Genomic DNA, 25396 nt, shown 5'->3' with positions numbered 1-25396 from the left:
ACTAAACTCCTATAATTTGGGACAGTGAAGTCTAAAGCGCATCTTGATGGAAGTGAAAGAGGAGGGTGAAAAAGTTGGCTTGAAGCCCAACATTCATAAAACTAAGATCATGGCATCCAGTCCCATCACTTCATGGCAAATAAATGGGGAAACAATGGAAACAGTGGCTGACTTTATTTTTCTGGGCTCCAAAATCACTGCAGATGGTGACTGCAGCCATGAAATTAAAAAACACTTACTCCTTCGAAGGAAAGTTATGACCAACCTAGACAGCATATTAAAAAGCAGAGACATTACTTTGCCAACAAAGGTCTGTCTAGTCAAGGCTATGGTTTTTCCAGTAGTCATGTATGGATGTGAGAGTTGGACTATAAAGAAAGCTGAGCACAGAAGAATTGATGGTTTTGAACTGTAGTGTTGGAGAAGATTCTTGAGAGTCCCTTGGACTGCAAGGAGATCCAACCGGTCCATCCTAAAGGAGATCAGTCCTGGATGTTCATTGCAAGGACTGATGTTGAAGCTGAAACTCCAATACTTTGGCCACCTGATACAAAGAGCTGACTCATCTGAAAAGATCCTGATGTTGGGAAAGATTGAGGGCAGGAGGAGAAGGGGACTACAGAGGATGAGATGGTTGGATGGCAGCACTGACACAATGGACATGAGTTTGGGTGAACTCTGGGAGTTGGTGATGGACAGGGAGGCCTGGCATGCTGTGGTTCATGGGGTCGCAAAGAGTCAGACACAACTGAGCAACTGAACTGAACTGATGTTATTTCTAATTTTTCATTAATGGAAATAACACTGTGATAAGCTGTTCTTGTGTACGTTTTGTGCATTTGATGGTTTCCGCAGGATAATTTTTTTTTTAACTTTTAATTTTATATTGGAGTATCAGTTCAGTTCAGTTCAGTTGCTCAGTTGTGTTTGACTCTTTGCGACCCCAGGGACTGCAGCACTCCAGACTTGCCTGTCTATCACCAACTCCCGGAGCCTATTCAAACTCATGTCCATCACATCGGTAATACCATCCAACCATCTCATCCTCTGTTGTCCCCTTCTCCTGCCTTCAATCTTTCCCAGCATTAGGGTCTTTTCCAATGAGTTGGTTCTTTGTATCAGGTGGCCAAAGTATTGGAGTTTCAGCTTCAGCATCAGAGTATAGTTGACAACAATGTTGTGTTAGTTTCAGGTCTACAACTAAGTGATTCAGTTATACATACACTGCAGGATTAATTCTTGAAATGGAAGTATTGGACTAAGGGTAGGCGGTTTTATGAGCTTTTGACGCATACTGCAAACATCCCTGCAGAAATGTACAATTCTGACTCCCACCAGGAGTGAATGAGAGAAATTTTTTGCTCCCACACGCTTACCCACAGAGCTTTGTTGATTTGACAAAAGAAAAATGTATTTTATTGTTTTTTTCATTTTGCTTTGCTTTACTAATAAGATTAAATTTTTTTGTTTATTGAGTCTATGTGTGTCTTCTACTGTAAATGTCAATTGCATATCCTTTCCCTTTTTTATGTTCATTTCCAAGAACTTTATTTTTTAGCATGGCTAGTTTTGAACATATACAATACTAGGCAAAATTGTGTAACTGAACCCCATGGGCCCATCAGTTCAGTTTTAACAATTAGGAATTTATGACCAATCATCGTGGCTCAGCTGGTAAAGAATCCACCTGCAATGCGGGAGACATGGGTTTGATCCCTGTGTTGGGAAGATCCCCTGGAGAAGGGAAAGGCTATCCACTCCAGTATTCTGGCCTGGAGAATTCCATGGACTGTATAGTCCATGGGATGGCAAAGAGTTGGACATGACTGAGCGACTTTCACTTCACTTCACATTTCATCTACACCCACCCTATCCCTCCACCTTTTTTTTTAAAGCCAATCCCAGACATCATTTCATCCACAAATATTTCAGAGTGTCGCTCTAAGAGCTGAGAACTCTAAGAGTTTCTTTTAAATATAAGTATTGGCATTTTGGTTTTCATATCCACTTCAAATATTTCCCCCACATTATTGTTTACATTCTAATATAGTTTGTGGCATTTTTTTGTGATGCAGAAATGTAGCCAGAAATTCATTCCCTTCATGGTTCCTCCCTTTGCCTTTATGCTTCTTGGAGACTAAGGTCTTTCTAAGACCTTATCCGAGACCAGATGAGATTGACCTCCATGTGGTATGTCTTATTACAGAAAGCATTACAGAACATTCATAATGATGCTAATAGTAATGGAGACAGCAGACACCCATATCTGATTCCTGGTGGGGTTTTTTTTTTTTTAAATAATCTTTCTGTAGCCTTAGGATAAAAAAGGTTATCTCAGCTTCTTCTTGTCATTTGGTTGCTAAGTCGTGTCTGACTCCTTTGTGACCCCATGGACCATAGCCTGCCAGGCTTCTCTGTCCATGGGATTTCCCATTGCAGAATACTGGAGTGGGTTGCTATTCCTTCTCCAAACTCAGTCACTGTTTCTTATTATAACCATCCCCACCCCCGCTGCCTTTTTAATCTGTGGCTTCTGTCCTGTGTTATTTAAGGAGACCAGGTATCCTGACTTGTAGGTTTATCTGTAAAGTCTGATTTTAAAAGTTTCTGCCTAACGGCCCCAGATGCTGTCTTGTGAATAAAAGGCACAGACTTTCTGGACTCCATGTGGACTCTCCAGGGCCAGTCTTGTTATTAGTCTTCGTGTTGTGTGTTCTGGTTAGAGGCATTGGGTCTCCCACACTCTTAAACACACAGCTCCTGCCGCTGTCAGGTCAAGTGATAAGCTGCGAAGGTAACCCCCTCTTCTACTCAGGCATCCAGTGTCAATGGGACAGATGATGAGAAGGCCTCTTGTGCGGGTCCTGCCGACACACACCTCAAGTCTGAGAATGACAAGCTGAAGATCGCTCTGACCCAGAGGTGAGCATGTGCAAATCCAGGTGTTGTCGCCCAGGGCCAGCACTCCCCTGCAGCCTCTCCCACTGGGCAGGGCTTCAGGAATTTGGGGGAGGAGACCGGGTCCTGCTCAGAACAGCTGGTCTTGTCTCCTGGCCAGAGGAAGACCAGCTGCCTCCGTGGCTGTTCCCTGTCCACATCAGCCTCTGTGTGTGTGTGTGTGTGTGTGTGTGTGTGTAAGAGAGATGTGACCTTTTTTTTCTTCAGCTGTACTAAATAGCATGTGGGATCTTAGTTCCCCAAGCAGGGATTGAACCTGGGTCCTCTGCAATGGAAGTGTGGAGTTCTAACCACTGGACTGCCAGGGGAGTCCCTGTGATCATGTTTCACTTTGTTTTGTTTTTTGAGAAGCCAAATTTATCATTTATTTGTATATGACAGACTGTCTAGAACATCTAAGAGAAACATATAAAAACCTTAAGAAACTATCTTTAATATAGTTTAATATAATATATTATATTATATAATAATATAAAGTCTCACAAAAATCAATAGCTTTTCTATATGCAAACATCACATAGACTATATATTTGAAGAAGAGATTTCCTTTATAATGCCTGTCTGCTAAGTCTCTTCAGTCATGTCCAACAATGTGACTTCATGGACTGTAGTCTGCCAGGCTCCTCTGTCTGTAGGATTCTCCTGGCAAGAATACTGAGGTGGGTTGCCATTTCCTCCTCCAGGGGGCCTTCCCTGACCCAGGGATCAAACCCAAGTCTCTTACATCTTCTGCATTGGTAGAGGCGTTCTTTACCACTAGAGCCACCTGGGAAGCCCTTCCTTTATAGTATGAATTATTAAATATAATATGAACCATAAAATACATAGGAATAAACTTATAAAATGTACAGGATCTTTGTGAAGAAAACTCAAATAATTTTGAGGACCATACATGAATAATTTAACAAATAGAAAAAAGTCTATTGGAAAGGAGTAGGAAGCCTTAATATTTTAAAAAAGTATCAATTTCCCTTAAATTGATGTATAAAGTTAACGCAGTCCCCATAATGATATCAGCAAGATTTTAATTTTTAATGACTACAGTAACCATGCTTGTGTTTTCATATCTCGAGAATGTGGCATCTTTCCCAAAGCCAGGCTGGACCTCATCGTGTGGGCTGGCCCTATGAGCACCCTCAGGGCCGCGGACTTTGGGGTCATTCTGTTCACCTGGCAGGGAACTCTGCCAGCTCCCCCCAGCCTCCCTGTGGCTGCGTTCTTCAGAGCTGCCCTGTGTAAGAGCTCTGTCATATTAATCCCTCCGTTTTACACAGATAAGGAAACCGAGGCCCAAGTGGTACAGCCAGTCCTTGCCCAAGGTCACACGGCTGGTAGATTCTCCACACTGCCTGCCTATACTCAAGGCGGGAGCCTTCAGGAATCCTCCCGGGGCAGCAGTCGTGCTCCACAGCTGGAGCCCACGGGTTAGCACCCGCTTCTGCCCCGCAGCGGCCTGACCGGTGCTTGGAACTCAGTTGCCATGATCTGACCTGGGAATTCCGGAAGGAACGAGAGATCCACAGATCCAGCACCTGTTTTGGACTGTGGGTTTTATCAGGTGCTTCAGAGGACAAAACTGTGACCAGTCTCTCTTGATCATCAGGCAATCGTGAGGACTGTTTTTGGTTGTTTAAGTCACAGTGGACTGCCTGGTTGAAAACATTTCACCCCTAAAAATAAATGTTTTTTTTTTTTTTTTTTTTAATTCCAGTTTAATTGACAAGTGAATTACAGGAATGAGTGTGAAGTCATTTCCCTAAATCAGGTCAGATTCTCACTCATCAACTCTGGAATTAATCACATGATGGTATTTGCTGTGTTTTCAGTCTGTGGTGTTTGAAACCAAAAGTACATATTTTCCAGTCACATTCCTAGGACCTTGAGGTGGATGAAAGATAATGTAGATTATTAAAATACAGTTGTATTTACTTTAAAAAATTGTTTTAAAGAAGACTTTAGATACAGAACTTTCCTCAGCCAGGCAGTATAGATTAGAAGCCAGAAACTTTTTTTTTTTTTCAGTAGCTAAGTCTGATGCATTGGGTTTTTTAAAAATTGATTTTTATTGGCATATTCGATCCCTGGGTTGAGAAGATCCCCTGGAGGAGGGCATGGCAACCCACTCCAGTGTTCTTTGCCTGGAGAACCCCCATGGACAGAGGAGCCTGGTGGGTTACAATCCATAGGGTCACAAAGAGTAAGACACAACTGAGCGACTAAGCACATAACTGCTTTACAATGTTGTGGTGATTTCTACTGTACAGCAAAGTGAATCAGTTCTACCCTTCCTTTTTAGATTTCCTCCCCATTTGGGTCACCGTAGCTATACAGAAGGTTCTCATTAGTTATCTATTTTATACATAGTAGTGGGTATATGTCAATCCGAATCTCCCAATCCATCCCGCCCCCAACTTCCTCATTTGGTGTCCATATGTTTTTTCTCCGCACGTGTGACTTTGTTTCTGCTCTGCAAATAAGTTCACCTCTACCATCTTTCTAGATTCCATGAATAAGTGATATTATCAGATATTTTTTTTCTCTTTCTGACTTATTTCACTCTGTGTGACAGACTCTGGGTCCCTCCACATCCCTGAAAATGGCACTATTTTGCTCCTTTTTATGGCTGAGTAGTATCCGTTGTATGTATGTATCACGGTGTATTTATCCATTCCTCCGTTGGTGGACATTCAGGTCACTTCCATGTCCTGGCTATTGTAAATAGTGCTGCAGTGAACACTGGGCTCCAGAGCAAGGAAACAAAGGGAAGTGTGGAATGGGCAGAGCAGCTTGAGGGGAACCTAACTGCAGTTTGTTTTTGAAAACTTCCCTCATCACAGAGGATCAGAGATTATCATGTGGTTTGGTGGTAACATGGAGGCATCCCTCAGACCTGAGGTGACATGGGGTCGGCCAGGACTCCCTCACACACACTGTGGTTGGAACCCCAGTTCTTCCCTCAGGGGATTCCCAGCCCTGTCTCCTCTGTCCTCTAGTCCTCAGCTGTCAAATCTGGATCAGGCTAGCTGTTTAAACCTAGAGTCATTGGGCTCCAGAGAGTGGGGCGTCAGGAGCTTGTTGAAAAGATCCACAGCTTTCATGAGAGTCTCAGGGGGCCTGGGCTCCACCCCAGCACTTCAGAACCTTTATCCCTGAGGCTCATTTCAGGAAGGAGCTAGACATGGGGCAAGAGGGACCCCTCCTGTGGCCAGGAGTCAGTAGGGAGCAGGCAGGGGGGTCTCTACCACAGTGTGGCTTCATTCATAGTTTTTTTTTAATTGAATTAGAGTTGATTTACACTGTTGTGTTAATTTCTGCCATACAACAAAGTGACTCAGTTATATGTATATGTATATAGTTCTTTTTTTATATTCTTGTCTATTATGGTTTATCCCAGGATGTTGCATATAGTTCAAGGGTTCCCTTCTCTCCAGAGTTCCCTGTGCTATATAGGAGGACCTTGTCGTCTATCCATTCTGTATGTAGTAGTTTGCATCTCACTAACCCCAAGCTCTCAGTCCATCTCTCTCCCCCAGCCCCCTCCTCCCTGGCAATCACAAGTCTGCTGTCTACATCTCTGAGTCTGTTTCTGTTTTGGAGATAGGTTCATTTGTGTCATAGTTTAGATTCCATATATAAGTGATGTCATAGATATTTGTCTTTCTTTTTCTGACTTACTTCACCTAGCATTAGAATCTCTAGTCGCATCCATATTGCTGCCAATGGCATTATTTCGTTCTTTTTTATGGCTCAGTTCATTCTTAGTTTCATCTCTTCCTTCCCTGAGAATTCTGTCCTTTCTAAAGTGATGCCTTGAGAAAAATCACCCAGCAGGGCAAATTAGTGCCCCTTTAGTGGGGCAAATATGCTCCCACTAAAGAGAGGCACCAGGCCTGCGGGACCCGTGGTCCTTGTGGCCAGGCCACGGTAGGAGAGGATGTGGCCTTGAGGGCTGGGCTGAGGGGGTGTCTGGGTACCCCCGCCCTGGGGCAGTGGAGTGGATGGCACCCATCACCCGGTCACCGCCTGGCCCCCGCCCCACAGTGCCGCCAATGTGAAGAAGTGGGAGATTGAGCTGCAGACCCTGAGAGAGAGCAACGCCCGGCTGACCTCAGCGCTGCAGGAGTCGGCAGCCAGCGTGGAGCAGTGGAAGCGCCAGTTCTCCCTGTGCCGAGATGAGAACGACCGGCTCCGGAACAAGGTGGGCTCAGCTGAGACCCTAACCCACGGGGAGCGGGGGGCCAGAATGGGACAGGGCAGCGGGGACCTTCCTTCCACTCCTTCCCCGCCCTCCCACCACCTCCCGCCTGCCTTAGTAAAGGGAGTGTAGCCACGCACAGAAGTGACTTAATCCTTCTATTGAACCAAGTCTCATAGTTTGTGTTGCCAAGGGGAAGAGGAATCAATGGGAGACAGCAGCTTTGTCTCTCAAAGAGCACCCTCCCATGGGCACTGCGGGTGGGCCTTTCATGGGCAGCCTCCTTTTGGTATTTTCTGTTGGTTCAGTGACCTTCCAGAGGGTGAGGGAAGAAAACAGACTGGGGAAATGGTGAGGCATGATTGCTCAGAAACCCTGCTTCTGTGCAGACCACTATTTCTGAGAACGTGAGTTAGGAAGCGAGGACAGGAAGTGTGACGTGGTGGGTGGGGTGGGGGGGCCAATGCCCTCATGTGCCCTCCACCCTCCTACCTCAACATCCGAGCATCTCGACCTTTTTCCAGGATTCACCTGTGCCCTTCTCTGTAATCAGTCCCTCACACTCTGATATTGGGCTGAACTGATGTGGAGGTTTGGGGGCCCCCAGTTGAGGTCCTGGGGTTGCCATGCTGTTTTGCTGGTCAGCACTTTGACCCCACAGTTGCTGACTGTGGTCTGCTTTGCAGATTTGAGGGTCCACATCACACTGAGATAGGGACTGGCTCCCCTCACCCACGTTTGTAACCCCCCACCCTGTTCTGAGCGGATCCCCTGGAGACCGCTCGCCTTCCACGTCTCACTTTGTGCAGATGGCACGTGAAACTGCCTCGTGTCCTTTTTTCACAAAGTGCTGATGGTGAGGGGCGCAGGCCAAGTGCTGACTCTGCACCTTCCCTCCTGGGTTGGGCTCATCTGCCTGCCAGAGGGATCGATCGCCCTCTTTTTCCAAGCCAAGAGCTGAGTTTTCTCGCTTCACGTCTGAGTGTAAGAACCAAAGGGCCGTGCGGGGGGGTATGGAGGAAGCGCCTGCTGTGTAACTTGCTTGCTGCGTGGGGAGCCCTGGGAACCTGACTTCCAGGGTGGGATGTGGATGTTGGGGGACCTCCGACAGCCCCCAAGGCTGGGGGTACAGATCCTGAGGGTTGCTGCAGTCGTCTCTGAGAACTGTCCTCAAGGTGACTACCCACTGGCCTTCACCCCGAGGACTGCCACTGTCCACTTAGTGGGGACCCCACTGACCTGGCACTCTTGTGTTACTTGGTTCCACTCCTGCTGGCCACTCTGTACCCACACTCTGGCCCCTGGAAATTGTCCAGCATCAGACAGCAGTGCCATGGTTGTCAGGCCTATGCATCCCTTCCGGGGGGTCAAGCTGGGGAAGGAGAGAAAGATGCACTGTGAGGATGTGCCAGGTCAGCTAGCAACTGTCGTCTCTCCAGGAAGAGGCCCACAGGCCAGGCCCCTTCTGCGTGCATCAGTGGGGAAAGGTCATCTTGATTTAAAAGTGTTGGAAATGTCATTGAGTCCCACAGAGCTGCTGGATTCTCTACCCTGCTGGCCTCAGCTCTGGAGATGCAACAGAATCATTCAGGGCATGATTAAAATAATGTGAACGTCATTCTGGGGAGAAGCAGACAGATTCATGGGACATCTGGCTCCTACTTGTGACAGGTCCTTAAAAGCAAACCTAGAACTACTGTCCTGTGGCCGCAAGAGAAAACCAGAATCCTGGAGCATCCTGAAGCCAGGTTGTGTGACTTCCATGGCTTCTCTGGTATTAAGTGAGGCGCCCTGTGCCAGTATGAGCAAACAGCCTAGGGCAGCCCCATAGAGTTCATTTGTAGCCACAAGGAAACATTTGTAAGTGGGTTAATTTAGGGTTTATTTTAAAAGACCTGTGGCAATCTCTTGTTTAATGATTAAAGTAAACCCCATGGACTGCAGCCATCCAGGCTTCTCCGTCCATGGAATTCTCCAGGGAAGAATACTGGAGTTGGTAGCCATTCCCTTCTCCGGGGGATCTTCCCAACCCAGGGATCAAACCCTGGTCTCCTGCATTGCAGGCGGATTCTTTACCATCTGAGCCACCAGAGAAGCCCAAAGTAAACTGGCACCCCTGCTTTAACACGTGATATTTATTATTAAAGATTGACGAGCTGGAAGAGCAGTGCAGCGAGATCAACAGAGAGAAGGAGAAGAATACCCAGTTGAAGAGAAGGATTGAGGAGCTAGAATCAGAACTCCGAGAAAAGGAGACGGTGAGTGGTAGAGCTCTGAGCCATGCTGCTCACATCCCCTGGGCCTTGGCGGGTGAGCTCCACCCAGGGACACGGCAGGTGGCCGTGGGACGTGTGATTGGCCCTGGCAGCTGCCCAGACAGCAGCACAGAGACAGAGCCAGGAGCCACACCAAGGCACAAAGAGCCCAGAGCAAAGGCCTGACCATTACCCTGTGCAGCCTCCTTGTGTTTATTATATTTAGTCAGTCTCAGATCCAAGAGGAGTTGGACATTTTCAAACGCTCTTGGAAACTTTCATAGATGGTCCCTCCTCAGAAGTTGAGTTCTGCTGTCAAATTAATGCAGCAGTCACACAGTCATTTCTCTCTTGGGGGGACAGGACAGCTAAGTACAGTGACTCCCCTCTGTACAAACGAGTCCCATTCCGAGAGTGTGTTCACAAGTCCAGTTTGTTCCTAAGTCCAACAAAGTTAGCCTAGGTACCCAACTAACACAATCAGCTATGTAGTACTGTGCCGTAATAGGTTTATCATACTTTTCACACAAGTAATACATAAAAAGCAAACCCCCAAAATAAAACATTTTTAATCTTGCAGTTTAGTACCTTGAAAAGTACAGAAGTATCAACTACCTCACCACTGCTTTGACACTTGCTTCTGGACCTCCTGGACTTAAAATAAAGATACTATACTGCTGTCCTCTGTATAGTCCTGTGTAGTAAAAGGACACAAAAGCTCAGCCACATGTAGAGGATGCTTGCATGTGACAATGTACACCAGGCACGTGAACTGATTTATGCAACTGGACATGCGAATGCACGTTCTCATCTTTGTAAGTTTGCAGCTCGAAGGTTCGTATGGAGAGGACTCACTGTCCACAGAGGCTGGAGACTGGGCAAGTTACCAGTCCTCTCTCAGCCTCAGTTTCCCTACAAAAACAGGAATCATCCTTCTCTTTTCACGGTGGTATCCAGGCTTCATGCTTTAATTCACGGGACATACTCAGCCTTTAGAATTACCTGATGTGTGTTAGGTATAACGTCATCACCATTATTTACACAAACAACACAGGTTCCAAAAGCTGCTTCCATGACTGTACACACAAAGTTGGGGATTTTCAAGAATACATTTTATCTGACTTGCTCTCATATTCTTCTTCAAACTTCTGTCCCCTGTAGGAGTTGATAGACCTCCGAAAACAAAGTGAAATCATACCTCAGCTCATGTCAGAGTGTGAATACGTCTCTGAGAAGTTAGAGGTAAGAGCGGGGAGCACATGCACTTTGACTCAGGTGCGAAGGCATAGGTCATGTTACCCATTTCTCCAAGGCCTCTGCCATTCTCGCCTCACTTGGTGAAGAAGAATGACTTCGGATTCCTAAACAGCCAGTGTAACTACTTACTGGATGCCTGCTCTGCCCCCAGGGGAAGACTCAGCCGAGTCTGCCTTTTTGTTTTTCCACTTACACAAAGGTGTCATGTGCGTAACTGTAGCGCAGGTGGCTGCTTCCTGCCGGCAGAAGTCCCTGCAGACCCACAGGAGGGCCAGGAAGGAGCAGGGGACTGAGGGAGAGCTAAGGGAGAGCCTCAGACCAGGGACTGTTCCACTGCCCCAGCCAGTGACCTTGGATATGACCTTGAGCGGGCACACCCCTTTCTGGCCTCAGATTTCTGATCCACAGAAGGAGTGTTTTCAGGTCCTCCCTCACCTCCGAGGGTCTCCTCACTTCCAGAGCACTTTGTTCAGGTACACAGCCTCAGTGTTAGTAACTGGTTCCTGTAACACATTTTTAGAAGGCCTCATTTTATCCCCACAAGATGGAAGCTCTTGTTTGCTATGAAGAATGATCACGTAAAGACTCACAGCAGTCCCGCCACTGGGAGCTTGACTGTCTCCATGGCAACACCACAGGACAGACGGTGCGCAGACCCACCGTCCCTTCGTCTGGCACGGCCAGTGCTTCCTCACGGAGGGCCAGCGGCTGGCCTGGGGCCAAGGAGGCCTTGCCTTCTCAGGGGAGACAAGTCACTCTCCCATTCATGCTGTTTCTCCCCCAGAATGGAACCCAGAGGGGGCCCTGCCGACAATCCTGGGCCTGGGGCTGAAAACCCCATGGGCTGGGATGTCAGATTTCCTCTGCCAGGCACTTTATGAAAGCATCGCTTGGCACCAGGCTGCTTTGGGCAGAACTCTGAGTTCTGCATTCTCTGTGGGCATCATTTTAAGATGAGATCTCTGCTGGCAAACAGCAGGAAGGAGGGGCACACACCTGATTTCCGGGGGTGGGGGGGGCACTTGACACCCGCAGAGAGGCAGGCCCACCGCGGGGACTGACTGACCGACTATCACAGGTCTCAGTGGGCTCCTGCTTTGTTCCCAGACCCTTCTTTCTGTCTCTCTTTAAAAAAAAAAAAAATAATAATATATATATATATATTTGTTTGTTTGTTTGTTTGTTTGTTTGTTTTTGGCTGCGCTGGGGCTTTCTCTAGTTGTCATGAGCAGGGGCTACACTTTGTTGTAGGAGCATGGGCTCCTCACTGCAGTGGCTTCTCTTGTTGCGGAGCATGAGGGCTTCACTAGTTGCGGCTCCCGGGCTCTAGAGCAAAGGCTCAATAGTTGTGGTGCATGGGCTCAGTTGCTCTGAGGCCTGTGGGATCTTCCCAGACCTGGGATCAAACCCGCGTCCCCTGCTTTGGCAGGCGGACTCCCCTCCACTGTATCAGCAGTCCGCCCTCTCTCCTTTTGCTGCAGGCGGCAGAGAGAGACAATCAGAACCTGGAGGACAAAGTGCGGTCCCTGAAGACGGACATCGAGGAGAGCAAGTACCGACAGCGCCACCTGAAGGTGGAGCTGAAGAGCTTCTTGGAGGTGCTGGACGGCAAGATTGATGACCTCCACGACTTCCGCCGGGGCCTCTCCAAGCTGGGTGCCGACAACTAGGTCCCGCGTGAGTCCCCAGGGTGTGTGTGACCCGCAGTAGTGCTAGGACATCCTCCCGTTCGCGTGGCTTCTGTCAATGCAGGCGCGGTCTGTCATGTTTCCAAACCAGGGGTGCCGTCCACCCTCTCCTCTCTGGAATAGAAATCCCCCCTCGCTTCTTCTCTGGCCTCGCGAGGTCGTGGATGACTGGACGATTCTGACTCAGGAATCCAGAACTAGGCCTACCTTAAACGTTTACGCAGTCAGGGCAAGGATGTTCATATCTTTCTCAAGGGCTGTTGCAACCATATGAACTGGAAAAAAAAATAGTATTTTCTAATCCAAATAGGAATAGCCTTTCCACCTCTTTTTTTGTTTTGTTTTTTGAGTAGAGCTCAGAGTATTTGAATGCCCACCAGCTCCAGTGCATGGGGTGTGGCCATAGTAACTTCCCTCTCGGCATATATAGAGATGCTTTCAAACAATGACTTAGTAGATACTTGTCCTGAGAGGAGTCAAGTGTCTCCTGGGGGTGTTTCCTGGCTGGGGAATCACCTACATCCACTCAGCCCACTTCTACCGGCCCTCCAGTTTATAAGGTTGCGACAACGTTCCTTTTCTTGGTTTTAATTTCTGAACAGGTTACTGCGCTGTGGGGACAGCACACAGTGAGGGTGCCTAGCACAAAGTAGGTGCTTAATAAATATTTGTTCAATTAAATGTATACAAAGAATTTAGTGTTTTAATCAATGCCCGCCCACTCCCCCCACCCCCCACCTCCTGCCAAAGCCCCTGTTGGAAAGTCCCCCGTCCTGGTGCACTGGGTCATTCTTTATCAGGCATGAATGTGACTTTGTGAGCAGACTCGTGGATTGGCTCAGGTGGCCCTGGGGGTGGGGAAGGTGGCGGTGGAAGCAGCAGGAAATAGTCTGAGCCTCCCCCAACCCCGGGAGCCCATCCTGGTTCTCTGTCCTGGGATAGGGGTGGGGGGCACCTCTGACACTCCAACTACTCTTCCTCTCCAAGTGTGAGGTCTGGGGGTTCCAGGACTGCCGACTGTCCCTGGTAGAGGGGCTGCCCAGGGCTTGGGATTTAGGGTAGGATCCTCTGTTGGGTTTAGATAATTGAAAAAGAAATCACACAGGATCACACAGGCCCATGAGCGAGAGTGGGTTCGAAGTGACCAAGCCTCAGCCTTAGAGGAGTTCTGCCGAGGTCTGCTTCCTGCGTCCCTCGGTTCCTGGGAAGGGAGGGACCAGAGCCGTAAGCCTCTCCTCTCTCACTGAGTTTCTTAGTGGAGCAAGTAAGTGGGCATCTCATTTGCCCTGTGCATGACACAATTGTCTGAATTTCCCTGGCTGTAGGCATTTCTAAATGCCTTTGACGGAGGGAGAGGCTTTGGTCCCCCCGTACCTGCTTTGAGAACCACTGCGAGAACATCTCCCTCCAAAAAGGTTTTCTCACATGTTAGAATTTATCCCTGCTGAATGTAGATAAGCAATAAAATAGTCGGAGGAGGTGGGCAGGGGACACACGGATGTGACTGTCCACGTCCTACTGTTCTCCTTCGTGTCACTGAGATATCTCCCAGAGCGAGGAGGTCTGGTTTGGGATGGAGAAAGACGGGAGGCTGGTGGTCTGGAGCACTGGGGCATGCCAGGGAGACCTACAAGCAGGGTGGGCGGCTTTGGTGAGGTCCACTGGGCCGGAGGCAGCCCTCCTGATGGGCGGTGGGGCTGCTGGCCCCGCCCCCTCCCTGGCACTCCAGACAGCTCTCGGGGCAATGGTGACCTGGGGAGCCAGACTGGCCCTGGGTCAGCCCCGTGGCCCAGCATTGGGCTAAAGGGTGTTCTTCTCAGGTCAGGCAAGTCCACCTGTCAGAAGGTGGGGCGAGTTTGCTGTCCAGGAGCAGCGGACACCAGGATTCCGAAACCTCAGCTTGGGTCATCTGACGCCCACCACCCCTGTCTGTGAGGCGGTTTATTCATCCAGAAGGAGCTGTCTTGACTGTCCTGAATACACACAGGGGATGTATTCGTTAGAGGACAGAGTTGTCAGAGCCACCGGCACGTTCTGGAGCAGCAGGGCCATGAGCACGGTGGGCTGCTTTTATCCCTGTGTGGTTGAGACCCCTGACCCCTGTTTGCCGACAGCTGAAGAGCTGGGTGAGCGCTGGCAGGTCTAGGTGAGGAGCTGCGAGCCCCCATGGCGCAGGCCCAGCTGGCCCTACACCATGCAGCCCAGGAGGGGCACCCCTCATGGGGAAGCTGACTTGGGCTCAGCAGGGACAGAAACTATGGACTTCAGTTCCTTCTGCTTTTCTCTAAAAATCTTAACAGTTCTTCATTTACTTTCTTTAAAAGAAAAAAACAGGCCCAGGACAACCTCGGCAGTCTGTCGAGAGTCTGGCCCTATCCGACAGCCTCTGGATGTCATGATAATGACCCACTGAATTTGTCTCAGTTCCCCCGTGAGCTTGTTTATCAGGAAGTCCAGCTCCCCTCTCAGCACTCACACGCTTCAGTTGTCTCTATCTTAAGCCAAACGCAGGCAGGGCATAAACGCCACCCCCACCCCCACAGGCACCTCCGCCACGTTGTGCTGCCGGAGGGTTTAGAGCCAGGGCTGCATCTTTGTTCCGAGTGGTGTCTCCTGATTTGACATTTCCAAGACTGGCTGCCTAAATCCTGATGCGCTTTCTTTTTTTCTTTCTGCATCTGTAAAATCCAGGACTAAAACAAGCAAAGTAAAATTTGGAAGCCTTCAGCCATAATGATCCTTAAAAATAATTTTCGTTTCAAGTAAATAAAGCCCCACTGGATGTGTGGTCCAGTGGAGAGTGGGGAGGCGAGGTGAAATATTCCTAGTGCCCAGGGAACAGAAAACCACCTGAGTGAGAGGCCAGGACAGCATGGTCAGGCCTGAAAAGAGAGTGTCTACCCGAGACCCGGAACTTGGGTGCTCCCTCTTCCACACTCCCTGGCAGGCTGTTACTCTGGATCATGGTTGGGCACAGATCTTTCCCTGTTTTGCAGAGGAAGCAGACAAGCTATTCCCCCAGGGTCAACCAGCTAGTGAATGAGCAACAGCTTGGGTGGCATCCAGGTCTCCTGGAGACCCTGGTCCTATGTCTTCCTACACGTGTCCACAGCAAGTGACGACTTACAGATGAGCAAATCAGAATTACATTTGTGTTCATTACAGCAGTGAGTTCCTTTTTGAATGATTCTGGCTTTGCAGGAATCTTTTTAAGAGATCATTGTTTAAAATGATGTGGGTGCTCTGAGAGGCCGGAGTGATGAGATGCAAATGCTTTGAGTCTTTCATCAGTGGTTTTCATGGAGACAGAGCTGTGTGTTCAAAACAAGCAGGAGGCCCCAAGAAGGCAGAGCAGTAACCAGAATGCTGGTGCGGGGAGGGGAGCGGTTGGGGGAGGTGCCCATCACTGCCCACCCCCTTCCCAGACTGGAGCCAGCACCAGGTGGAAAGCAGGTGGGCCAGTGGTTAGAACAGGTTGAATGGGACCTGACCAGCCCCCAGGAGGACTGTCCACTGTCTGAGCTGTTGGTCTCCATCCTGCAGGCTCCTTGTGGACATCTCTAGGCTTGGCAACCCACGGGCACAGCCTAGAGGGTGGTTGGCTGATGCCCGACCACTGTGTCTGACATAAAACATCAAGCAAAGGGGGGGATATAGTTAATGTGCTGCCCAGAGGCATCACTATTGCCCATTGTGAAAAGACCCCTTTTCTGTAGGAAACACTGCTTTTCCATAGAAATCAGGGGCCACTCTAGGTGAAAGCCAGAGCCAACCACAGACTGTGCCAGGGACCTTGTTGTGGGACATCTGGTGTGGCCAGGTGCACCTTTAGAAGGCAGGCAGGCAGGCAGCCGAGATGGGACTTAGCAGAGGCACTTGATGGAGGCTGCCCTCTAAGTCAGAGGGTGCCCTTTAAGACAGAGCCAGCCACTGTTCTCTCCTCACCACTGAAAGTGGCTGTTTTGGTCATTTGTCCTTCTAAAAGCTGTGATGATTCTTTTATTTACTTGAAACATCACTGGGTGTTGAAGCACTGACAATGTAAGCTAGAAGCCTGCAAATCAACGTCCGTATAGATTTTTAAATGGTGTGCATGGTGAAAAGGACCCTGATTTCTGATTGCATGGTTTTCCCCAAAAGAAATATATATTCTGGGGATGGTGAGTGTGACAGACGGCATGGAGAGGGGGATCCTGTATAGAAACGTGTGTTGTGTTACGTCTCTTTTGCATACATTTATCTCAAGAATATGGGTTTCCCGGTTCCTTTTTAAACACCAGCCAGGAAGAAGGTGATTATGGTAAGAATCTGGCAGCTGAGTGAAATGGTCTAGTGAACTTTGGAGTGTGTCTGGGGGGTGAATGTGTTGGGAGAGGGAGCAGCAGGGAGATGAGGGAGAAACAAGGAAGGGTTCTCAGTTATAGAATATATGTGTAGCTAAGAGGAGTCTTCAGTAATCCTGGTGGTGATGTTATATGTTCTGATATCCATCTTTGAGAAGAGGAGCTTGTGGGTCTTTTGTTTTGAGCAGAATTGTACAGTGCCCTACTCTCTTTGACGAATGCATAGCCTTGTAAAGAGGGGCCCCCCACCCCACCCCCAGGCCACACAGATCCCTGATGCGCCTGGCAGGAGCCCAGAGAAACCACGGTAGAGTCCAGACTGTGGGATGCTTGACAGGTCTGATGATACCCAGCCATGGGCAGTGCGTTACTGTTCTTGCCCTGTGTTCCACTTTTAAAGTCCTGACTTTAAATAAACTGTTATAGCAGTGTCTTATGGTGTGACAGACAATTAGGCATTTCTTGCATCACATATAAGAATTTAATGATGAGTGTGAGGTAGTTAAGTGGACTTTCCCAAGAATACTGGGGTTTTTTTCATGCCTTTTTGGTACATAAATAATATATCCCTTTTTTTTTTTAAGAAGAAATTAAAATGAGTGAAAATAAAAAAATCACCTGTTGTTATACCATCTGATTATAACCACTGTTAACACTTTGGCATATATCTTTTCAGACATTTTTGTATGCATCTATATAAGTTTTATTACTTTTTTCATGAGATGCAACTATGTTATACATATTATACTGTTTTAATTTGCTTTTTTCCTTTTAACACTATATTGTGAGTATATTTCTATGTCAGTAAATGTGTAACAGCATCATGTTTAACATCAGTGTAGGTTGTACTTTCGGTACTTAGGTTGGTCCCAATTTTATATGGTTATGCTCAAGGATCGGAGAAGGCAATGGCACCCCACTCCAGTGCTCTTGCCTGGAAAATCCCATGGACAGAGGAGCCTGGTGGGCTGCAGTCCATAGGGTCACTAAGAGTCAGACATGACTGAGCGACTTCACTTTCACTTTTCACTTTCATGCATTGGAGAAGGAAATGGCAACCCACTCCAGTGATGCTGCCTGGAGAATCCCAGGGAAGGGGGAGCCTAACAGGCTGCCGTCTATGGGGTCGCACAGAGTTGGACACGACTGAAGCGACTTAGCAGCAGCTCAAGGATATGATGAAATCCTTTCTTCTAACATCTTCATGAACTTCTCAGAATATTTACTTAGGATAACTTTCTAAAATTGGACTTGCTGGCTAAAAGTATGAAGGGTGGTGCAAGCATGCCCTGTCTTCTCCCCCACTCCTGGGCACACAGGAGACACCACTTCCCAGCCCCTAGAGTCATTCAGGTCTTGTTCCTAATTATGGCCAATGAAGTACGAGCAGCAGTGACACGTGACACGTCCAGGCTGAGACTCTGAGATGCCCCTGGGCAGGTCTGCAGACTCCTGTTGCCTTGGTGACGTCCCAGGGCTGGAGCCTCTGTCAGCCTGGGTCCCTGAGTGACTGTGTGGATAGCTGCCCTTCTCCCACTATGACACGGCCCCACCTGCATGAACCTGCAGTGTGGATAAAGAATAAATGTTAAGTCTTAACACTACTGGCATGTCACGGTTACTGAAGCACACATAATGTATCCTGACTAAGAATACAATATGCGCATGTTGGGGACTTTTAATATGGGACTTCCCTGGTGGCTCAGCTGGTAAACATCTCTCCTCATATTGCCTTCCAGAAAGATGATACCAAATTATACTCCCGCCAGCAGTGTGTGAGAACGTCTGACTCCCTCTTTTGCACTGGTGTTACTGTGGGGACCACAGGGCTAGTTTTGATATGCATTTTTTTAATTGAAAGTGTGACACACCCTAGCTGAAATATTTATTAGATTATATTCTTTTCTTGTTTACCTATTCATCTTCTCTGGCCAATTTTCTCACAAGGTGTTTAGCTGTCTTATTGATTTCTAAGAACTTGTTTCCCCAGCCGCCCTCACTGCCCCCTGATTAGCTGACTCGTTGATTTCTAAGAAGTTGTTTTTCCCCTAAAAATATTTTTTTTTAAGTTCCATATATGACTTGGACTAAAAAAAATTTTATTTTTAGTCAACTTTATCTTTTCCTTCATTGCTGCTGCCTTTGCTGGCCTGCTTTTAAACATCTTTGCATTTCTGATTTCAAGTTAATGAATTTTCACCAGTCTTTTATTTGTGTACTTTTATCATTTTTTTAAGCAATTAAATCTGTGATCCATTTGGAATTTATTTTCCAAGTTACCCCAACTTCACTTACGGGGAAACCTTTCCTTTCTCTACTGATAAAAGACCCCACTTTTCACTGTGTACGCAATCCTTATATGTCATAAACATCCTTCTGAACTTTCTGTGTGGTCCACGGTGTACATTTTTGGCACTGGTACCACATAGTTTGATCATCTCACATTTGAATGTCCCCATTTAAATAAATGTCTTCAAAAATGTCCTAGTACTTTTGTATGTTGATATTTCCAAAAGAACATCAGGTTCATTTTGTAATGTTTATAGAAGAACTGAAAATTAAATTGTGTAAAATTTATAGGTTACTATAGAGAGAATTGGGCTTCCCTGGTGGCTCAGATGGCTCAGAATCCGCCCGCATTGTGGGAGACCTGGGTTCAATCCCTGGATTGGGAAGATCCCCAGGGGAGGGCATGGCAACTCACTCCAGTATTCTTGCCTGGAGAATCCCCATGGAAAGCCCTGGTGGGCTGTAGTCTATGGAGTTGCAAAGAGTCAGACACGACTGAGCAACTTAGCACAACACATAACTAGAATTAACAACTTCATAATATTTAACCTTTCATTTCAGTAAATTTATAAAGTATTGTGTTCCTCTGTGTATTCTTTCTGGTATAGATCATTTTTTTGTAGTTGTGGTTCTATGGTAAATGAGCTCTTTGTCCATTATATTTTCCAGCCTCTTATTGTTCACATAAAGGTACACCACTGATTAAATCAATTAAATCCATTGATTTTTTAAATTTAAAATATTACATAAAAGCTATGTAAATGTAAAGAGTATGAAAAAACATAATATGGAAATTGAAAGCCCCCCATAATTAAAAATCCCTCTGCCCCAAGATAAAACAGTCAACAGGGATCTACTGCTGCTGCTGCTAAGTCGCTTCAGTCGTGTCCGACTCTGTGCGACCCCATAGACGGTAGCCCACCAGACTCCCCCGTCCCTGGGATTCTCCAGGCAAGAACACTGGAGTGGGTTGCCATTTCCTTCTCCAGTGCGTGAAAGTGAAGTCGCTCAGTCGTGTCCGACTCCTTGCGACCCCATGGACTGCAGCCCACCAGGCTCCTCCGTCCGTGGGATTTTCCAGGCAAGAGTCCTGCAGTGGGGTGCCATTGCCTTCTCCACAACAGGGATCCCTGGTCCTCAAATCTTTTTTTCCTGAAATATATTTTATCATTTGGACCATATGATAGACCCTTCTGCTACTTGCATTTTTCCCTTGGCAATAGATCTTGGACATTTTCCTGTCTGTAGATATCAATCTACCTCATTTTTCTTAACTCTTCATAGAGAGTTCTATGGTTGTTTGTTTATCTAATGTGATAATTGGTTATTTATTTTGTAGCTAGCCAGTTACTGAATTTCCTTTTAATTGTTTTGCTGTTAATTCTCTTGCCTTTTTCACGTAGATAATAGTTCTGAGTAGTGATGGTAACTTTACCTCCATATTTTTAAATAATTTTAAATAATTTTAAATAATCTTATTTCACTACCTTATCACATTGAACAGCACTTTTAGAATAATGGTAAATAACATCTATATAAATTGTGCCGATATTGTACATTCTTCTTTATATATATTTTTTACTTGGTAATACCTCCAGTGTTTCTTCAGAAGTACAGATTTGACTCTTAGTATGAGATATTCTTAACATTTAAATTTATATAATGTTAGGCCCTTCTCTTTCTAAATTTGCTGAAAGTTTAATCCATAATGGATGTTGGCATTTTATTAAATGCCTTTTGTTTCCCACATCTTTCAAGATGATCAAATGGTTTTTCTTTATCATGACTTAATATGAATCATTTTAATAGATTTGCTAATGTCAGACTGTCTCTGCATTTCTAGAAAAATCTAATGTTGTCATGGTATATTATTCTTTGATGTACATCTCCTTTCAGTGTTAACAGTGGTTATTTATGATGGGTTGGTTTATGGTAGAGTTTTATTTTATGTTCTTATCTATCTTTTCCGATTTTTCTACATGGCTCTGCTATGACTTGTATAATAAAAATAGGAGCTTTAAAATAAGGAAAATGCTCTGGATTTGGTTTCCTCTTATTAGTTTGGAATTTTTCAAATGTTAAAGTGGATACTTGTATAATTTTTTTTTCCTGCTTTCTTTGTCAGGTATTGCTGTTGGTTTTGTGTTAACTTCTTTAAAAAAGGACTTGGGAAGCTTTATCTCTTTTTTCTATGCCCTGGAACAGTTTAAATAATACTGAGAATTTTTTGCTCCTTGAGGTCTTTATAACATATATAAATCTGTCCAAGTCTAGTGCCTTTTTAGGAAATAATTCTTTGACAATTTATTCAGTGTTCCACACGCATTAGTCTCTTTAAAGTTTCTTCCTATTCTGTAAGTTTTTGGTAACTTAAACTTCCTAAATAACGATTCTGTTCAGACTTTCAAATTCGCTGGGCTGGCACTATTGTATTTTCTTTTCTCGTTCATAATGTTCTGTGCTTGTGCTTTTTATTTTAGGGCTTAAGCCTAAACAGTCTTAATTTACTGTTTTACCATTTTATGATGTTTTGGTTACTTTTTGTTTTTATTAATTTCTTCCTGTATCTTATGATTTTTTTCACCTTCTCAAGTTGAATGCCATTTTAACTTTTTCCTGTTTAATAGTAGATATAGTTACTAGCATTCATAAGGCTATATGACTTTTCTTCTGAATATTTCTTTATCTGTAATCCTTACATTTTTAGTATGGTGTTCTAAGTTCTAATAATTTGTAATTTCAGATTTGACTTTATATTTTACTTAAAAGTTATTTGAAATTATACTTTTAAATTTCCAGATAGTTTGATACTCTTTGTTGTTATTTTTAACACTTGTTATATATTTCTACTTTTACTGCCTTGTTGTCAAAGAGGGTGTGGCCTGTACAATTTCTGCATTCAGGAGTTTATTGATGTTTTCTTGGGACCTAATAAATTGTTTATTTTAATAAATATTCCCAGGAAACTGGAAAGGAAGGTATATTCTCAGAAGGGAACAAAGTTCAATCTATGTGTATTGATCTGACCTTATTAACTATAATGTTACAGACTTTTAATTTTTGCTGACCTGATTCATTAAAGACTAAGGAGAGTGTGTTAGTCTCCCACTACTGTTATATTTCTGTTTCTTTTGTGTTTCTAACAGCTTTTGCTTCATGTGTTTCAGTACAATGTTATTTGACATCTTTTTATACTTAAAGGGAAAAGGTATTTTCCTTCAAAGACTTGTATACTTTTGTGGATTTTACCTGATTTTGTTGTAACAGAGTTGTTTATGTAGAAATACATAGTTCAGTAAAATGTCTGTGTCTGTTTTTAAGCCAACAAAAATCTTTGAGAAGCCCTCTGTGTCTTAAGATACTTTGGAAATTCTGGCTCTTCCCAAGGGTAGGTGGATATTCTCCAGGATGACTTCCTATGCCCAAGCAAGGAAGACAGTGTGCATTGAGGCATTTAAGCCTCTGCAACAGAATGAGGGTTTAGGGGAGTTGCCATCAATTCCAGCTCCTGCTTCAGGGCAGCCCCACGCTTGGTGTGCTCAGAGATCACCTGCCATCCAGCTGGTTATCTTCTGCCTTCATGAAGTCAATACTGAAGCTTTACTTTTTTTTTTTTTTTTTTTACAATTTTTTTTGATGTGGACCATTTTTCAAGTCTTTATTGAGTTCATTACAACATTGCTTCTGTTTTATATCTTGGTTTTTTGGCCATGAGGCATGTGGGATCTTAGTTCGACCAGGGATCGAACCCACACCCCTTGCATTGGAAGGTGAAGTTTTAACCACTGGACCACCAGGGAAGTCCCCCAAGGCTTTTCTTAACCCAAGAGGCAGTTTTCTGCTGCAGGGCTGTCCTTCTGAGCAGAAGGCAGCAGAGAGTGTTATGCTTGTGTTCCTGGCTATTGCAGGAAAAGCTAATCTCAGAGACTCATTCTACTGGGAAAGATTTTTCCAGAGCTGTTCGAGCAGATTATTCACATAGCAGAGTCTGTGCCCGGCAGAGAACCAACTTTTCCCAAATACGTGGAGGAGGTGTGAATCTCAGTTCACAGCTCAGGAGTAAAAGAAATACCACCTTCTCTATCATCCCTTCATTCAAGAAAATTTCTGTTTGGGGCCTCAATCTACCAGCCTCATGCAGTTTGATCTCAGTCACTCCTGGGACCCCCTTTTCTCCAGAGGTGAGTTTTCAGAGGCTGAGGGCTTACATAGTCCCAGGATGGTAGTGGGGAGCCTATGTCTGCTGAGATGTCCCCTGTTCCTGCCCCTGCCCTCTCACTCCACCACCTCTGTTTCACAATTCCCCAGCTTTCCCTGTCCTGCAGAAATCCCCATGAGGCTGTCCTAGGCTCTGACCCCAGATCCTCTATGCACCATCCCGTTTGACAGCAAAGGTTGAGTGGATGATTTTACTTTTGTGTGTGCATGCTCAGTCGCTTCAGTAGTGTCCGCCAGGCTCCTGTCCATAGGATTCTCCAGGCAAAAATACTGGAGTGGGGTGCCATGCCCTCCTCCAGGGGATCTTCCTGACCCAAGGATTGAACCCATGTCTCCTGCAGCTCTTGCATTGCAGGTGGATTCTTTACTGCTGAGGCACCTGGGAAGCCCCAGTTTAACTTGGAAGGCTGCTAGCTGGATCAGCCGATGCATGTTTGCAAGAGCAAGCACGCTACTGAATGGAAGTGATTCTGTGGCCACTCATGTCCACTTGCTTTCCAGACCCTCCCAGCTCACTCGTGAGTGGCCTCAAGTGCTACGTGAACCACCTCCCAGAGGGGCCTCCTTACACCAGTGAGGCCCTGTGTTTGGGGCACCAATACCAAATGCCCCTTCTCTGGAACATTTGGGAAAATTGACCTCAATTTTGCAAGAATCTTCCCATGAATGAAGTTTTCCTTTCCAATTCTTTTTTTTAAAAATATTTATTTATTTAATTCACTTATGGCTGCACTGGGTCTTTGTTGCTGTGCTCAGGCTTTCTCTGGTTGCAGCAAGTGGGGTCTGTTCTCTAGTTGCAGTGCACGGGCTTCTCACTGAGGTGGCTTCTCTTGTTGTGGCTCCTGGGCTTTAGGCGCGTGAGCGTCAGTACTTGTGACACGTGACCGTGGGATCTTCTTTTAATTTCAGCATGCGAACCCTTAGTTGTGGCATGTGGGATCTTAGTTCCTTGACCTGAGATCGAACCCTTGTACCCTGCATTGAAAGGTGGATCCTTAACCACTGGACCACCTGGAAGTCCTCATATGAGTTCTTAAAAGCAGAGCACCTTTCCTGGCTGTGGTCATAAAGAGATGGTAATGAAAGAAGAATCAGAAAGATGCCGTGTTGCTGACTTTGAAGATCAATCAAGGGGCCACAAATCGAGAACTGTAGGCTGCCTCCAGAAACTGAAAGAGCTTCTAGCTTCTCCCCTAAAGCTTCAAAAAAGGAATTCAGCCTTTCTGACACCAGGATACTAGCCCAAGGAGACCCACACTGGACTTCAGACCCATGGAATGGTAAGATAATAAATCTATGCTGTTTTAAGGCCATATATTTTCTGTAGTTAGTTCTGGCAGCAATAGATATACCGATAGATATAATAATAATATTATAAATAGATAAACCAATATACTCTTCCCATGAGTTTACGTATCTGAGAGTTGAGAAACTCTGCTATGTCAATTCAGTCAACTACGTGGCTTCACATGATGGGTGGTCATTAATCAAAACCTCTTGATTCTGGGTCCTGCTACTACTACCTGCTTGATTCCCCAGTTCGGATGCAGGAGAGGGAATGAAAGAGCACATGAGTAAGTCAGTCTGATTGGCCCAGCTCATGGTCCTTCACTCTGGGACCATCCACAGGATGCCTCCAGTTAGGGATTGGCTGTCCTAGAATCAGCTTTGGCCAGAAGGCCCATCGTGGGATATGAGACCTGGCCAGCGCAGGCTGCCCTTGTGGCTGGGGCTATGGACGGGGAAGGCATTGTGACTGGTGTCCTGGACAGGATGCAGTGGTCCTACAGGGGCCAGGGAAGACTTCAGAAAGGAGGATGCTGTGGAGTCGAGACTGAAAGGTGGGTGTGGATTTGCCAGGACCAGGTGGCAGAGGCCTGGTATATCCCCGGCACTGAGGCTCAAGAGAGCAGAGCCGTGTGGAAGCTGGTGGCAACCTGCTTGGTGTTGCTGGAGTAAAATGTGTGGTGGGGGAAGGGGCGGTGGGGGGCAACAGCCAGGTCCTGAGGGCTTGGCACGCCACACCAAGGGGCAGCCTTTACCCGTGTGGGTAGGAGAGTAGAGAAGGACATCACAGGGAGTGGTGGAGACTGACTGATAGCACTCTGGAGGGTGGACTAGGGAGGTTTGAAGCCAGACAGTAGGAGACACTACTTGTCCCCCACTGTGACTCTGGATCCTCTGAGGCCAGTG

At 46.2% G+C, this 25396-nt stretch overlaps 1 protein-coding gene across 2 annotated transcripts in view; it reads left to right on the top strand.

The window, feature by feature from the left end:
- Window positions 1-22286, top strand: part of HOMER2 (homer scaffold protein 2) — a 99963-nt gene extending 77677 nt beyond the window's left edge. Inside the window, exons 5-9 of one of the 2 annotated variants that reach the window (XM_010816952.3) lie at window positions 2816-2922; window positions 7000-7156; window positions 9301-9411; window positions 10570-10650; window positions 12147-22286. In XM_010816952.3, coding sequence (XP_010815254.1) covers window positions 2816-2922; window positions 7000-7156; window positions 9301-9411; window positions 10570-10650; window positions 12147-12335 — 645 coding nt within the window. In that variant the 3' untranslated portion in view covers window positions 12336-22286. The remainder of the gene's footprint in view (window positions 1-2815; window positions 2923-6999; window positions 7157-9300; window positions 9412-10569; window positions 10651-12146) is intronic. The other variant, NM_001075467.2, reaches the window with a different exon arrangement.
- The last annotated feature ends 3110 nt before the right edge of the window (window positions 22287-25396 follow it).

The sequence above is a fragment of the Bos taurus genome, chromosome 21, assembly GCF_002263795.3.
Source record: "Bos taurus isolate L1 Dominette 01449 registration number 42190680 breed Hereford chromosome 21, ARS-UCD2.0, whole genome shotgun sequence".
NCBI classification, from domain to species: Eukaryota; Metazoa; Chordata; class Mammalia; order Artiodactyla; family Bovidae; genus Bos; species Bos taurus.
Note: the sequence above shows the minus strand (reverse complement) of the source record. Positions and strands in the feature narration are given on the sequence as shown.